The 13,240-nt window shown below is 41.7% G+C and overlaps 1 protein-coding gene across 2 annotated transcripts in view; it reads left to right on the top strand.

The window, feature by feature from the left end:
• Window positions 1–144: 144 nt before the first annotated feature.
• The window catches only part of LOC139380977 (guanylate-binding protein 1-like), a 48,439-nt gene continuing 35,343 nt past the window's right edge, over window positions 145–13,240 (top strand). Inside the window, exons 1-7 of one of the 2 annotated variants that reach the window (XM_071124183.1) lie at window positions 145–585; window positions 1,277–1,471; window positions 7,878–8,005; window positions 8,169–8,278; window positions 8,878–9,074; window positions 11,883–12,125; window positions 12,246–12,526. In XM_071124183.1, the coding sequence (XP_070980284.1) occupies window positions 1,300–1,471; window positions 7,878–8,005; window positions 8,169–8,278; window positions 8,878–9,074; window positions 11,883–12,125; window positions 12,246–12,526 (1,131 nt within the window). In that variant the 5' untranslated portion in view covers window positions 145–585; window positions 1,277–1,299. The remainder of the gene's footprint in view (window positions 586–1,276; window positions 1,472–7,877; window positions 8,006–8,168; window positions 8,279–8,877; window positions 9,075–11,882; window positions 12,126–12,245; window positions 12,527–13,240) is intronic. The other variant, XM_071124184.1, reaches the window with a different exon arrangement.

The raw sequence follows: 13,240 nt of genomic DNA on the forward strand, positions 1-13,240 counted from the left end.
TCCGCCCTCCAACCAGACCGCCACCCATCCGCCCTCCAACCAGAGCGCCACCCATCCGCCCTCCAACCAGAGCGCCACCCATCCGCCCTCCAACCAGAGCGCATTTCATGACCCTAAACCTTCCCGCCCCGTGGATATAACCACAGAAGGTATTTTTCTTTACTGTCAACAATCTAGTCTTACTCGGCCTATAGACGATTCACCTCTCCTCTCTTGGCACTAACAATGGATTCAAACTGAGCAAATAAGAAATTCATCTGTGTCTTTGTTGTTGAGTGTTCCAACTCCTTTTTGCCTCGATTTAGTCCTTTTAAAAGGTTTTTTTTTCTTAATGAGCCCTTGTTGTTAGAAGGAGTTGTACTTTAGTACATTGTAAAGTTCCATCCGTGAATAAAAGCAACTGTGAATCTGAGGTAGTTCCTGTTAAACTGCATTCTTGTGGTACTTAGTTAATGAATGAGTTTCACCAGCCAGGAGGACACTTTCACTTTCAGTGTCTGCAGCCTTTAAATAGCCTGCTGTTTGGTGATTTTATCAAATTGTTTTGCAGAGAATCCTTGACTGTCAGCGAAACTACGAGTATATGTGAGTATCAAGCCTGACTTTAATCTGACTTCTGATTTCCAAACCCACAGGTATTCAAACTCTTCGCTGGTTGACCTAATCCTGACAAATTGGCTCCCATAAATACTTGGCCTGTGGTGTCTTTTCAAGTGATCTCAGCGACCACTTTCCTATTGTTTGTACTAAAGATACCAAACTGAAAAACTCTGATCGTTGTAGATTTATAAGAGGTTAATAATATTTTTTTCCCCCAGGCGTTCCTTCGTGATCTTCAGAGTTTCTCTATATCCGCTGCATTCACCACACTGATTTGGCTGTAGAATTGTTCTCATGTTCTCATGACACACACCAATAGCACTGACAAACCTGTATAAACCTGGACCTTGATTTTTTGAATCAGGCATGTTAGTGCTGGATTACAGTAGAAGCCTGTATAAACCTGGACCTTGATATTTTGAATCAGACATGTTAGTGCTGGACTACAGTAGAAGCCTGTAGAACCAGTCACTACTGGACTGGAGCAGGAGATCCCTGCATTAGAATTGTGTCTTTAGTTGCTGTCAAACTATTTACTATTTATTATTGTTACAGATCATTATTGGAATTTAAATGGTTTATGATGACAAAATGTGTTGTTTTTTGCTATTGACATGATACGGAATAGCATCATAGAGGTTAAATAAGTATTAATGATGATTAACTTGCTTTTAAGCGATCTTGTGAAGACACTTGACCATGGACTCCCCAATGTGCCTTGTTAAAAACGCTGACGGAGAGCTTTGCGTAGAACCAGAGGCCATCGACTACCTGATGGGACTGAAACAGAAAGTCGTTGTTGTGTCAGTGGTCGGGCTGTATCGCACTGGAAAATCCTACCTCATGAACAAGCTGGCTCAGAAGAGAAGTGGTGAGAGACAAATATATCTTACTTTACAAACAGGTTTGGACATCATCTGTGCCTCAGTCTTTTTTGGTAACACTGTACATTAAGTTTCTCCTACTACTCTGAAACTACACAGTAATAACTGTAGAAACAGAGTAGGACAGGGATTCTTGAAACTCGTACAATATTTGTATTACAGGAAGACAATATCTGTGCATAACCTCTTAGATTTAACTGCAAAATGTTGATTTCCACCAAATTAGACATACGCAAAAGTAACAGCGATTCATATGTAATTTGATGATTCTGACATGCCAAAACTTGGTATATTTGTAAAGAAGATATCTGGGAGATTATGAGGAAATTATCAGAAGATAGACAGGAGTTACATAGTTCAGAATACACAAGATCAAGCACACACAAAAATAATGGTTTATTTTGGATTTTGAAAGTCATCTTTCATTGGCAAGCTTTAAGTGAATGATGTGTTTCCAGCTCTGGGAATCAATCAGAAGGCGTCCACATCATCTGAACAATATCAGAAAAAAAATGGGATTGATAGACCTAACAACTAGAAATGGGCAGATGTTTTAGTAAATGGTGTCAGGTGTGGTCACGGGATGTTTCCAAAGTGGCAGATGTCTGTAAATGTGATAATTCCAGTGCTATTATATATCTGTAATCCCTAAATGTGATAATTCCAGTGCTATTATATATCTGTAATCCTTAAATGTGATAATTCCAGTGCTATTATATATCTGTAATCCCTAAATGTGATAATTCCAGTGCTATTATATATCTGTAATCCCTAAATGTGATAATTCCAGTGCTATTATATATCTGTAATCCCTAAATGTGATAATTCCAGTGCTATTATATATCTGTAATCCCTAAATGCTGTTTGTTCAATATAAAAACACAATTTCAACCATATATATATTTTTTTTAAATAAGGGAAGTCAGTTAATGTTACTGATGTGAAATGGATAGCAAGTTAGCGGGGTGCGTGCTAATAGCGTTTCAATCGTTGATGTCACTCGTTCTGAGAATATGGGTAACGATGCTTCGGTGGGAGGCTGTTGTCTAGGTGTGCAGAGGGTCAAGCCCAGGTAGGGGCTAGGAGAGGAACGGAAGCAATACTGTTACATTAACAACAAATTCTTATTTACAACAATGGCATACCAGGGAACAGTGTTCAGGGGCAGAACCTCACTCAAACTGTGGTGGGATTATGGGGTATTCAGGGTACATTCAAGTGCCCTTTCAACCTTTCAAAATTGTCTGAAAGTGGTATTTGCACTTCTTTTGCACTCTGGATGTGCCTATATTGTTCACTATTAAAACTACATTTCTACAACACCAACCTCTCTCTCAAACGTTGTGGTGGTATCAGGGGATATCCAAATGGCTTTTCAACCTCTCCAAAGTGCCTCTCCAAAGGTTCCTGCATGTTTAGCCTAGGCATATCCAATGTATTGGCCCCACATACAAACTAACTGTTCACAAAAACAATTAAAAGCAACAGATATAGTGTACATTAAAGAATATATCAACATGTCTTATCAAACACATACTTGGTTACACATGTGTCCATCACTAAAAAAAAAGTGCTAAACTAAACAACTATTTACAAAATGGCGTCCATGTTTGTTTTACATCCCAAGTGTTATGATAAGATTTCACTTTCACCGTAGCTTGTGCATGTCGTGATGGTCTTTGAAGGAGGCCCTCTCTGCCAGGAAACAAAATGAGAACTGACATTTCGGACAGAAGATCTGGCATTTCACCCTTTTTTCCTGTCTGTATTTGGTGAAATGCTTGCAGTTATTTTTTTTTGTCTTTTGGCGGGGAGGGGGGGGAGGGGGTCTTGTGATGGTTGTGAGGTTGCTATGGGCCCCCAATTCAGCCATTTCCCACACCAGCTGATATCGGAAGGCTAGCTGGGAGAGAGGGGTTTGACTTTTTGTTTTGGCCATTTGCTTGTGGACAATGAAAGCATTTAATATAGCAATGTAAACAAAGTGGTAAAAAAAAAAGTCATATACCACTTCCTGGTCTTGTGGAGGACCTGGTAGTAGCCTATCAGAGCATCAGATAGGTTGACACGCCCCAACGCTGGCATTGCAGTCCACCACAGAAACAGGAATGGGGACATTCTTCCTTTTCACCCTCCTTGAGACATGGTTGTTATTGAATGCCTTATGCTGTGTGGTGAGCATGTTAACTTCCCTAGTGTCCTTCCATTCCACAAAAAGCAGCTTGTTGGGGAGGGGTGGCTCCCAAATGTCATCATCCAAATACTCTGCATCCTCCACTCTGTAGTGAATCAAAATAAAGGGATATATTGTTGTTAGACACACAGAATTACAGTTGACTAAATTTACAAAACAACATTACCGTAAAGTTAAAACACCAAGCCTGAATTTTATCTGTACAGTGACTCACATAGAAGGTGTGAAGCACAAACAATGCAAACAAATAAGCAATGGCCATGAGAGTTTAGTGGTCCTCTCCAATGGCCATGACAGTTTAGTGGTCCTCTCCAATGGCCATGAGAGTTTAGTGGTCCTCTCCAATGGCCATGACAGTTTAGTGGTCCTCTCCAATGGCCATGAGAGTTTAGTGGTCCTCTCCAATGGCCATGACAGTTTAGTGGTCCTCTCCAATGGCCATGAGAGTTTAGTGGTCCTCTCCAATGGCCATGAGAGTTTAGTGGTCCTCTCCAATGGCCATGAGAGTTTAGTGGTCCTCTCCAATGGCCATGACAGTTTAATGGTTCTCTCCAATGGCCATGAGAGTTTAGTTGTCCTCTCCAATGGCCATGAGAGTTTAGTGGCCTCTTCAATGGCCATGAGAGTTTAGTGGTCCTCTCCAATGGCCATGAGAGTTTAGTGGTCCTCTCCAATGGCCATGAGAGTTTAGTTGTCCTCTCCAATGGCCATGAGAGTTTAGTTGTCCTCTCCAATGGCCATGAGAGTTTAGTGGTCCTCTCCAATGGCCATGAGAGTTTAGTGGTCCTCTCCAATGGCCATGAGAGTTTAGTTGTCCTCTCCAATGGCCATGAGAGTTTAGTGGCCTCTTCAATGGCCATGAGAGTTTAGTGGTCCTCTCCAATGGCCATGAGAGTTTAGTGGTCCTCTCCAATGGCCATGAGAGTTTAGTGGTCCTCTCCAATGGCCATGACAGTTTAATGGTTCTCTCCAATGGCCATGAGAGTTTAGTTGTCCTCTTCAATGGCCATGAGAGTTTAGTGGTTCTCTCCAATGGCCATGAGAGTTTAGTGGTCCTCTCCAATGGCCATGAGAGTTTAGTGGTCCTCTCCAATGGCCATGAGAGTTTAGTAGCCTCTCCAAATGCCATGAGAGTTTAGTGGTCCTCTCCAATGGCCATGAGAGTTTAGTGGTCCTCTCAAATGGCCATGAGAGTTTAGTGGTCCTCTCCAATGGCCATGAGAGTTTAGTAGCCTCTCCAATGACCATGAGAGTTTAGTGGCCTCTCCAATGGCCATAAGAGTTTAGTGGCCTCTCCAATGGCCATGAGAGTTTAGTGGCCTCTCCAATGGCCATGAGAGTTTAGTTGCCTCTTCAATGGCCATGAGAGTTTAGTGGTCCTCTCAAATGGCCATGAGAGTTTAGTGGTCCTCTCCAATGGCCATGAGAGTTTAGTAGCCTCTCCAATGACCATGAGAGTTTAGTGGACTCTCCAATGGCCATGAGAGTTTAGTGGCCTCTCCAATGGCCATGAGAGTTTAGTGGCCTCTCCAAATGCCATGAGAGTTTAGTGGTCCTCTCCAATGGCCATGAGAGTTTAGTGGTCCTCTCAAATGGCCATGAGAGTTTAGTGGCCTCTCCAATGGCCATGAGAGTTTAGTTGCCTCTCCAATGGCCATGACAGTTTAGTGGCCTTTCCAATCGCCATGAGAGTTTAGTGGCCTCTCCAATGGCCATGAGAGTTTAGTGGTTCTCTCCATTGGCCCTGAGAGTTTAGTGGTCCTCTCCAATGGCCATTTGAGTTTCGTGGTCCTCTCCAATGGCCATGAGAGTTTAGTAGCCTCTCCAAATGCCATGGGAGTTTAGTGGTCCTCTCCAATGGCCATGAGAGTTTAGTGGTCCTCTCAAATGGCCATTAGAGTTTAGTGGTCCTCTCCAATGGCCATGAGAGTTTAGTAGCCTCTCCAATGACCATGAGAGTTTAGTGGCCTCTCCAATGGCCATGAGAGTTTAGTGGTCCTCTCCAATGACCATGAGAGTTTAGTGGTCCTCTCCAATGACCATGAGAGTTTAGTGGTCCTCTCCAATGTCCATGAGAGTTTAGTGGCCTCTCCAATGGCCATGAGAGTTTAGTGGCCTCTCCAATGGCCATGAGAGTTTAGTGGCCTCTCCAATGGCCATGAGAGTTTAGTGGTCCTCTCCAATGACCATGAGAGTTTAGTGGCCTCTCCAATGGCCATGAGAGTTTAGTGGCCTCTCCAATGGCCATGAGAGTTTAGTGGTCCTCTCCAATGTCCATGAGAGTTTAGTGGTCCTCTCCAATGACCATGAGAGTTTAGTGGTCCTCTCCAATGGCCATGAGAGTTTAGTGGCCTCTCCAATGGCCATGAGAGTTTAGTGGTCCTCTCCAATGACCATGAGAGTTTAGTGGCCTCTCCAATGGCCATGAGAGTTTAGTGGCCTCTCCAATGGCCATGAGAGTTTAGTGGTCCTCTCCAATGACCATTATAGTTTAGTGGTCCTCTCCAATGACCATGAGAGTTTAGTGGTCCTCTCCAATGGCCATGAGAGTTTAGTGGTCCTCTCCAATGTCCATGAGAGTTTAGTGGCCTCTCCAATGGCCATGAGAGTTTAGTGGTCCTCTCCAATGACCATGAGAGTTTAGTGGTCCTCTCCAATGACCATGAGAGTTTAGTGGTCCTCTCCAATGGTCATGAGAGTTTAGTGGTCCTCTCCAATGGCCATGAGAGTTTAGTGGCCTCTGCAAAGTAACAACAATGACACAGTGAACTAATTTGAAATAATAGACAATAACTACTTTGGAATTGTATAACATTGACATTTCTTGTTACACAGGCCTATGAAAACTAAATCCATAGCACAAAAAGCAGACAATTTACCAAAAACAAAATACATATAGTAAATAAGCTACAGTACATCACAAAAGTGAGTACACCCCTCACGTTTCTGTAAATATTTGAGTATATCTTTTCATGTGACAACACTGAAGAAATGACACTTTGCTACAATGTAAAGTAGTGAGTGTACAGCTTGTATGACAGTGTCAATTTGCTGTCCCCTGAAAATAACCCAACACGCAGCCATTCATGTCTAAACCGCTGGCAACAAAAGTGAGTTCATTGACACTGTTATACAAGCTGTACACTCACTACTTTACATTGTAGCGAAGTGTCATTTCTTCAGTGTTGTCACATGAAAAGATATACTCAAATATGTAAAGAAATGTGAGGGTGTACTCACTTTTGTGATATACTGTATATGAAGTACAAAATAAAGTATAGTGTATATATATATACACTATACTTTATTTTCATATATATATAAGTCATGAAAATAATTTCCTTACAGATCTAAAAATGATCTTTCCCTTTCCTTTGAGAAAGAAAAATAAATAAACAAAATCACCATGGTTACAATCCTGATCTCCATCTCCCTTAATTAAACAAAATAAATACCTCACTCTGAACCCCAAACATATCTGCTAGATTCATGATAGGAACGTGAATTTAAAACATGATCTTTTTTTATTGGAATTTGAAGCTGTTGTTGGTAAATAATGAAATCTGCTGGCTTCCGAAGTTACTTTCTCAACTTTAAAACCCTTTTTAAAGAGAAGTCAAACAGAAAAATGTTCTCCTGTCTCCACATTTTTGCTGGTTAGTCTGTTGTCTGCAAAGGTTGTTACATTGTAACTACATAGTAATTAAAAATGTAAGGGGGTTGGTAGTTAGCTAGTTCTGGTCTGCAGTAGTTCTGGTCCATACTAACTAACTCTGGTCTAAGGCGTAGTTAGTAACTAACTAGTTCTGGTCCATACTAACTAACTCTGGTCTAAGGCGTAGTTAGTAACTAACTAGTTCTGGTCTGCAGTAGCTCTGGTCCGCACTAACTAACTCTGGTCTAAGGCGTAGCTAGTAAATAGCTAGTTCTGGTCTGCAGTAATTCTGGTCCATACTAACTAACTCTGGTCTAAGGCGTAGCTAGTAGTTAGCTAGTTCTGGTCCATACTAACTAACTCTGGTCTAAGGCATAGCTAGTTGTTAGCTAGTTCTGGTCCATACTAACTAACTCTGGTCTAAGGCGTAGCTAGTAACTAGCTAGTTCTGTTCTGCAGTAGCTCTGATCCAGCTCTGTAACAGTGTTATAGGCTGATTTAATATTTATACTGTAAATGTCCTCAACAATCTCTGTTGATTTAGGTTTTGCCCTTGGAGCCACCATCCAGTCCAAGACTAAGGGCATCTGGATGTGGTGTGTCCCTCATCCTGAAAAAACAGACCACACCCTGGTCCTGCTGGATACAGAGGGACTGGGGGACGTGGAGAAGGTGGGGGGTCAAAGTTAAATTCCTTTACAATCTACATTAAAGATTCATATTCCTTCATTTACCAACAAAGCACAGTGAACACATACTGTATCTGCACACTCATCATTTAAACAAGATGATTACGTCGTCAGAGATCCGATACATGTTGTGATACTTGTTTCAGGGGGATTCTAAGAATGATGCCTGGATCTTCTCGCTGGCCATTCTGTTAAGCAGTACTCTGGTCTACAACAGTCGAGGGACCATCGACAATGATGCTGTGGAGAAGCTTCAGTATCCTTTTGGGTCAAAATGTGGCTCAATTCTTGTGGACATAATCTGTTGTGGTATTTCATATGATAGTTTGCTTGTTTGTTAGACTTTTGACAGTAATCTCAGCCATATTAGTGAAAGCCTAGCTAATTGTGATGGTCATTTTCATGAATTTGTATGTACATTTTTAACATGATTTAATTGTAGGCTAGACCTAATCAGTGATATGGTAGAGCATTTAAATGGTCATATTGCGCCAACTAAATATGTTTAATTAAATATACTATATGCAAGTTGCATATGTCGTGTTTATCAGTGCTACGTAGTAATTTATTTCTCTGGGAACTGTAAAGGGCTTGAGAAATCTCAGGATGCCGGTTCCGGGATTGATACTTAGCTTCAGTGAACATGAAGAGCTGGTGTGGACGAAAAGCAAAGTCTGTGACTTTCAAACAAATGACGTTACTGTGTCAATTGAAATCTAAACTGAAAATTACTTGTTTTGTTTGTTTGTTTGTAATTTCCCTGTAATTTCCCTGTAATTTCCCTGTACACAAAAAGTGCATGACATTGACATGAGCTTTGGGAAATGCTGTATCAATCCTCAACCGGTCCTACAGATATGTGAACGAGCTGACAGAGATGATCAAGGTGAAGTCTTCCACTGTCGATGAGGAGGAAGGAGAGGGCTCACAGTTTGCGCAGTTCTTTCCTAATTTTGTGTGGACCGTCAGAGATTTTACTCTACAGCTCGAGATAGACGGCAGAGTAATCACTCCAGACCAGTATCTGGAGAATTCCCTTCAACTCAAGAAAGGTGATATTGATTAATATAAACCAGGTAGTTTGAGACCTAGATGCTGATTGGCTCAAACAGCATTCCAGCTGTGTGTATATCAGACAATATACCACGGTATGATGCAAAGTGTAATGTTATGACTATAACTACTGTTCCCTGAAGGAGTACAACAGACTATGGAGATTCACACTCTCGTGACTTCGGTTGAAGGATTTACAATCACGCCAGACAAGGCCAATGAAATCCTGGGACTGGGAGAGATTCTTCCACCACTCTTGACAACTGTTTGTCTGAACGTGGAGATGGATACTTTTCATCTAACTCATATGTTGGAGACAACACTCTTGACACCTGTGAACACTGTGGAACTCAGCTGAAAAACCTGTGTTCAAGTGCCAAGGTTTGCAAAATCCTGGTGAGCTCTGGGTACACCGGCTCCGGCGATCAGTGACAAGCCTCACTCGGTTTAGGTGGTACGATGCGTTCTGGCAACCGGCTGACACCCAGCGCTGGAACGCACGCTTTAAAAATTCACCTAGTGAAAAAGCCTTGTCATGGAGTTTACCCTACTGACCAGTCATAGATACTGACAAAATACCTTGTAACATATCTGGGAATGGGACAGACAGCTCATTTGGGGGCTCAAAGGGGGGAACAGTAATAAACATAGACAAGCTTCCAACATACGTAGTGTTTCCATGAAACTGTATAACCTGCGTGAAGCAAAAGGGGCTATGGCAAGGTAGGCTAGCTAGCATCTTTGACTATTTAGAATAACCAAGCAAATTTAAGCTACGTATTCTTAACAAGCGAGCTACCCCAGCAACTCCACCGTGGGCAGGTAGGAATAGCTAGTTATATGCAGTGCTTGTTTAGCTAGGCCAGTCTCAAAAGTTCAGGTAGGAACGGTTTACTGGGGTGGGACCGGACCGTTCATCAACATGTCTGAGAAGAGAGGTAAACGGTGCTTGACCGAGGCAGACACAGGCAGCCGAATCTGGCCGCCCTCTCTCTTTGGGTAGCCTCATCCTAACTGGCAACAGAGCACACAGGAGCCGGGTAGAGTCCCACAATCACACCGGTGTGATTTATTACCTACAGCCCATTTTAAACATCCGTATTTTTTTGCATCGTATTCATCTTTTCCTTCTGTATCCGCCGATACCAACCATTAACCTGTGTGATTAATGGGGGCTGAGCTAGAGTCTGTGTGACAAGGGCAGATCCGAAAAACGGTTCTTCTCACAAAAAAACGTCTGTAAAGTCCGAACAGTTTGAACTGCAGATTATTATGACCCTAATATGAAAAGCTGAGACACTCACAAACACACACATGTAAGCTTCACAAGAGTCGTTAGAAGGTAAGGAGTGCTTCTACGTAGAAAATCATAGGACATCCCAGAACATCGTGTCTATAATACTGTAAGGGGTTCTTCTACATAGAAGATCATAGGAAATCCCCGGTCATAGTGTCTATAATACGATAAGATTACATAGTTGCTGTCACAAACTCCAAACTCCAAACTCCACACAGTTATCACTGAGTAGATATTAATTTCCCACTGAACAAACAATTCCTGGACTTACAGCATTTTTATGAATTCATGTTTGATCAGGTTTCTGTTAAGGCGGACCGTATTTTTTAAAATTATTTATTCATTTATTTTTTTTATTAATTTGGAAATTAAACTCACGAATGCAATTGTTTATGTCAAATTGTTCTGTTCTCCTTGTAGCCCTGGTTGTCCTGAAAAGAGCATGGGAAAACACTTCAAGTAATAGTAATGCCTAGTAATGCCAATGTTATGTGAGGCTAAATATAAGAGCAAGCAGATGAATGAAATAGCGTCGATCGATGGCGTTTAAGACGAGGGAGGACGATTATTTTTTTTCTCGTGAGCGTGACCTTATTTCTATTACAGCATATTGGGTGACTGTCATTCATATTCCATTCACCCAGTTTAATAAATCTTCTTCTGGATCGGTGTCCCTTCCATGGGACGGTTGAGCTAACGTAGGCTAATGCGATTAGCATGAGGTTGTAAGTAACAAGAACATTTCCCAGGAGACATATCTCATATTGGCAGAAAGCTTAAGAAATGTTTTTCAACAGAATCGGTGGAATTAATACACCCCTGATCACACGCAAACACTGTTCACTCTCATAGCAGCTACATACAAACAGCATGATAATTTTGCTCATTATAAATATACATAATTCCTTCTCACCTCTTCACGCTCTCCTCCTCTCACCTTTTCCCTTTGTTTGTAGACTTCAGTGCACAACACATCAGCTGTCTGTGACCAGGCAAAACAAAAATCAAAGTCAAACCTTCATATCATAACCGCTAACTACTACACACAGTCTACATCATTATCGCCATATTAGCTAACGTCATAGTCAACGTTCCATTGTTGGATAGACATTCAGCTGGGTAACATAGCATCCCTCGCTGTTTTAGCCAGTTGTTTGAGTATGCTAGCTGCATTCACTAGCTAAGTAAAAGTGGAAAAAATACAACGAAATATATACTCTCTCTATCGCTTCTCCTTCATTTTTAAAGAAATACATTTGTTAAAATCTGTTAAACTATTGTCTTTCTATTTGAGTCAATTAATCACCAAACTTCATACACTGTAGTGCTAGCTAGCTGTAGCTTATGCTTTCAGTACTAGATTCATTCTCTGATCCTTTGATTGGGTTGACACCATGCCTGTTCATGCTGGAAGAGCTCTGATAGGTTAGAGGAGAAAGGACATATTATTGAGACGTACCCAAGATCTGCATGTACAATAAAATCCAGTAATGTCAATGTTATCTTTCAGGTTATGGTAAAAAAATGAATGACTACAATCTCCCGCGAGAGTGCATCCGGAACTTCTTCCCCTCACGCAAGTGTTTTGTGTTCCCCTCCCCTACAACTCCTGACAACATGCACCGACTGGACTCCATGGACGAGGCTGAGCTTTCTGGAAGCTTCAGAGAGGTCGCAGATACTTTCTGCCGCTTCATTTTCCAGGAGAGCCGTATGAAGACTGTTATAGGGGGACACACATTGACTGGAGAGAGTGAGTCAGATATCTACCTACAGGACAGTATGTGAAAATGGATGCATATATTGATTATGAATTGTACTGTGCCACTAAATTCAAACATTCATATTTGTCCTCCCATCTGTATCATTGCAGTGCTGGGCCACCTGGTCACCACCTATGTGGAGACCATTGCCAAAGGCAATGTGCCCTGTCTGGAGAATGCTGTGATGGCCATGGCTAAAATTGAGAACCAGGCTGCTGTGGATGAGGGCCTGGCTGTGTACCAGAAGGGAATGGAGGATGTGAAGGCCTTATTCCCAGTGGATATCAATCAGCTGTCAGAGAACCACCTTCGATCAGAGACCCAGGCCACAAAGGCGTTCATGAAGCGATCATTCAAAGACGACAATGGGGAGTTCTTGAAAGCTCTTGTGGTAATGCATTTTTATCATCATCAAGGCCATTCAATAGAAAAATTATTGATTCGCCTATGCAACAAAATGATAATCACCTGTAACAGTAACACCAGTAGGACCCAAGGACACCAGGTGGAATATGACCAAGCAGTGCAATTCCTCAATCAATTAACTTCTAGAGACAAAATAACACTACTGTGAAAATCATTGCTCAAATTAGATTTTTAAACTTGGATTAAAAATTACACTATATTGAATAAAAGCCTAATGTAGATATGGAGCCAATATGTAACAATTACTCACTATAGTAACATGGCATACCGGGATCCACATGTCTGAAGCTTGTGTCAGTTCATACCAGAGTTTACATGTCTGAAGCTAGAATCAGTTCATACTAGGGTTCACATGTCTGAAGCTAGTGTCAGCTCATACTAGGGTTCACATGTCTGAAGCTAGCATCAGTTCATACCAGGGTTCACATGTCTGAAGCTAATGTCAGCTCATACCAGGGTTCATGTACTGAAGCTAGTATCAGCTCATACCGGCTCATACCGGGGTTCACATGGCTGAAGCTAGTATCAGGTCATCTCAAGTTCCACATGTCTGAAGCTAGTATCAGCTTATACCGCTAGTATCAGGTCGTCCCAAGGTTCACATGTACTAGATTGTCTGAAGCTAGTATCAGCTGAAGGTCAACCTGACCTTGTATACTATAAAATGTTGCTTCTTAGA

Source organism: Oncorhynchus clarkii, chromosome 22 (assembly GCF_045791955.1).
Source record: "Oncorhynchus clarkii lewisi isolate Uvic-CL-2024 chromosome 22, UVic_Ocla_1.0, whole genome shotgun sequence".
Classification (NCBI taxonomy): domain Eukaryota; kingdom Metazoa; phylum Chordata; class Actinopteri; order Salmoniformes; family Salmonidae; genus Oncorhynchus; species Oncorhynchus clarkii.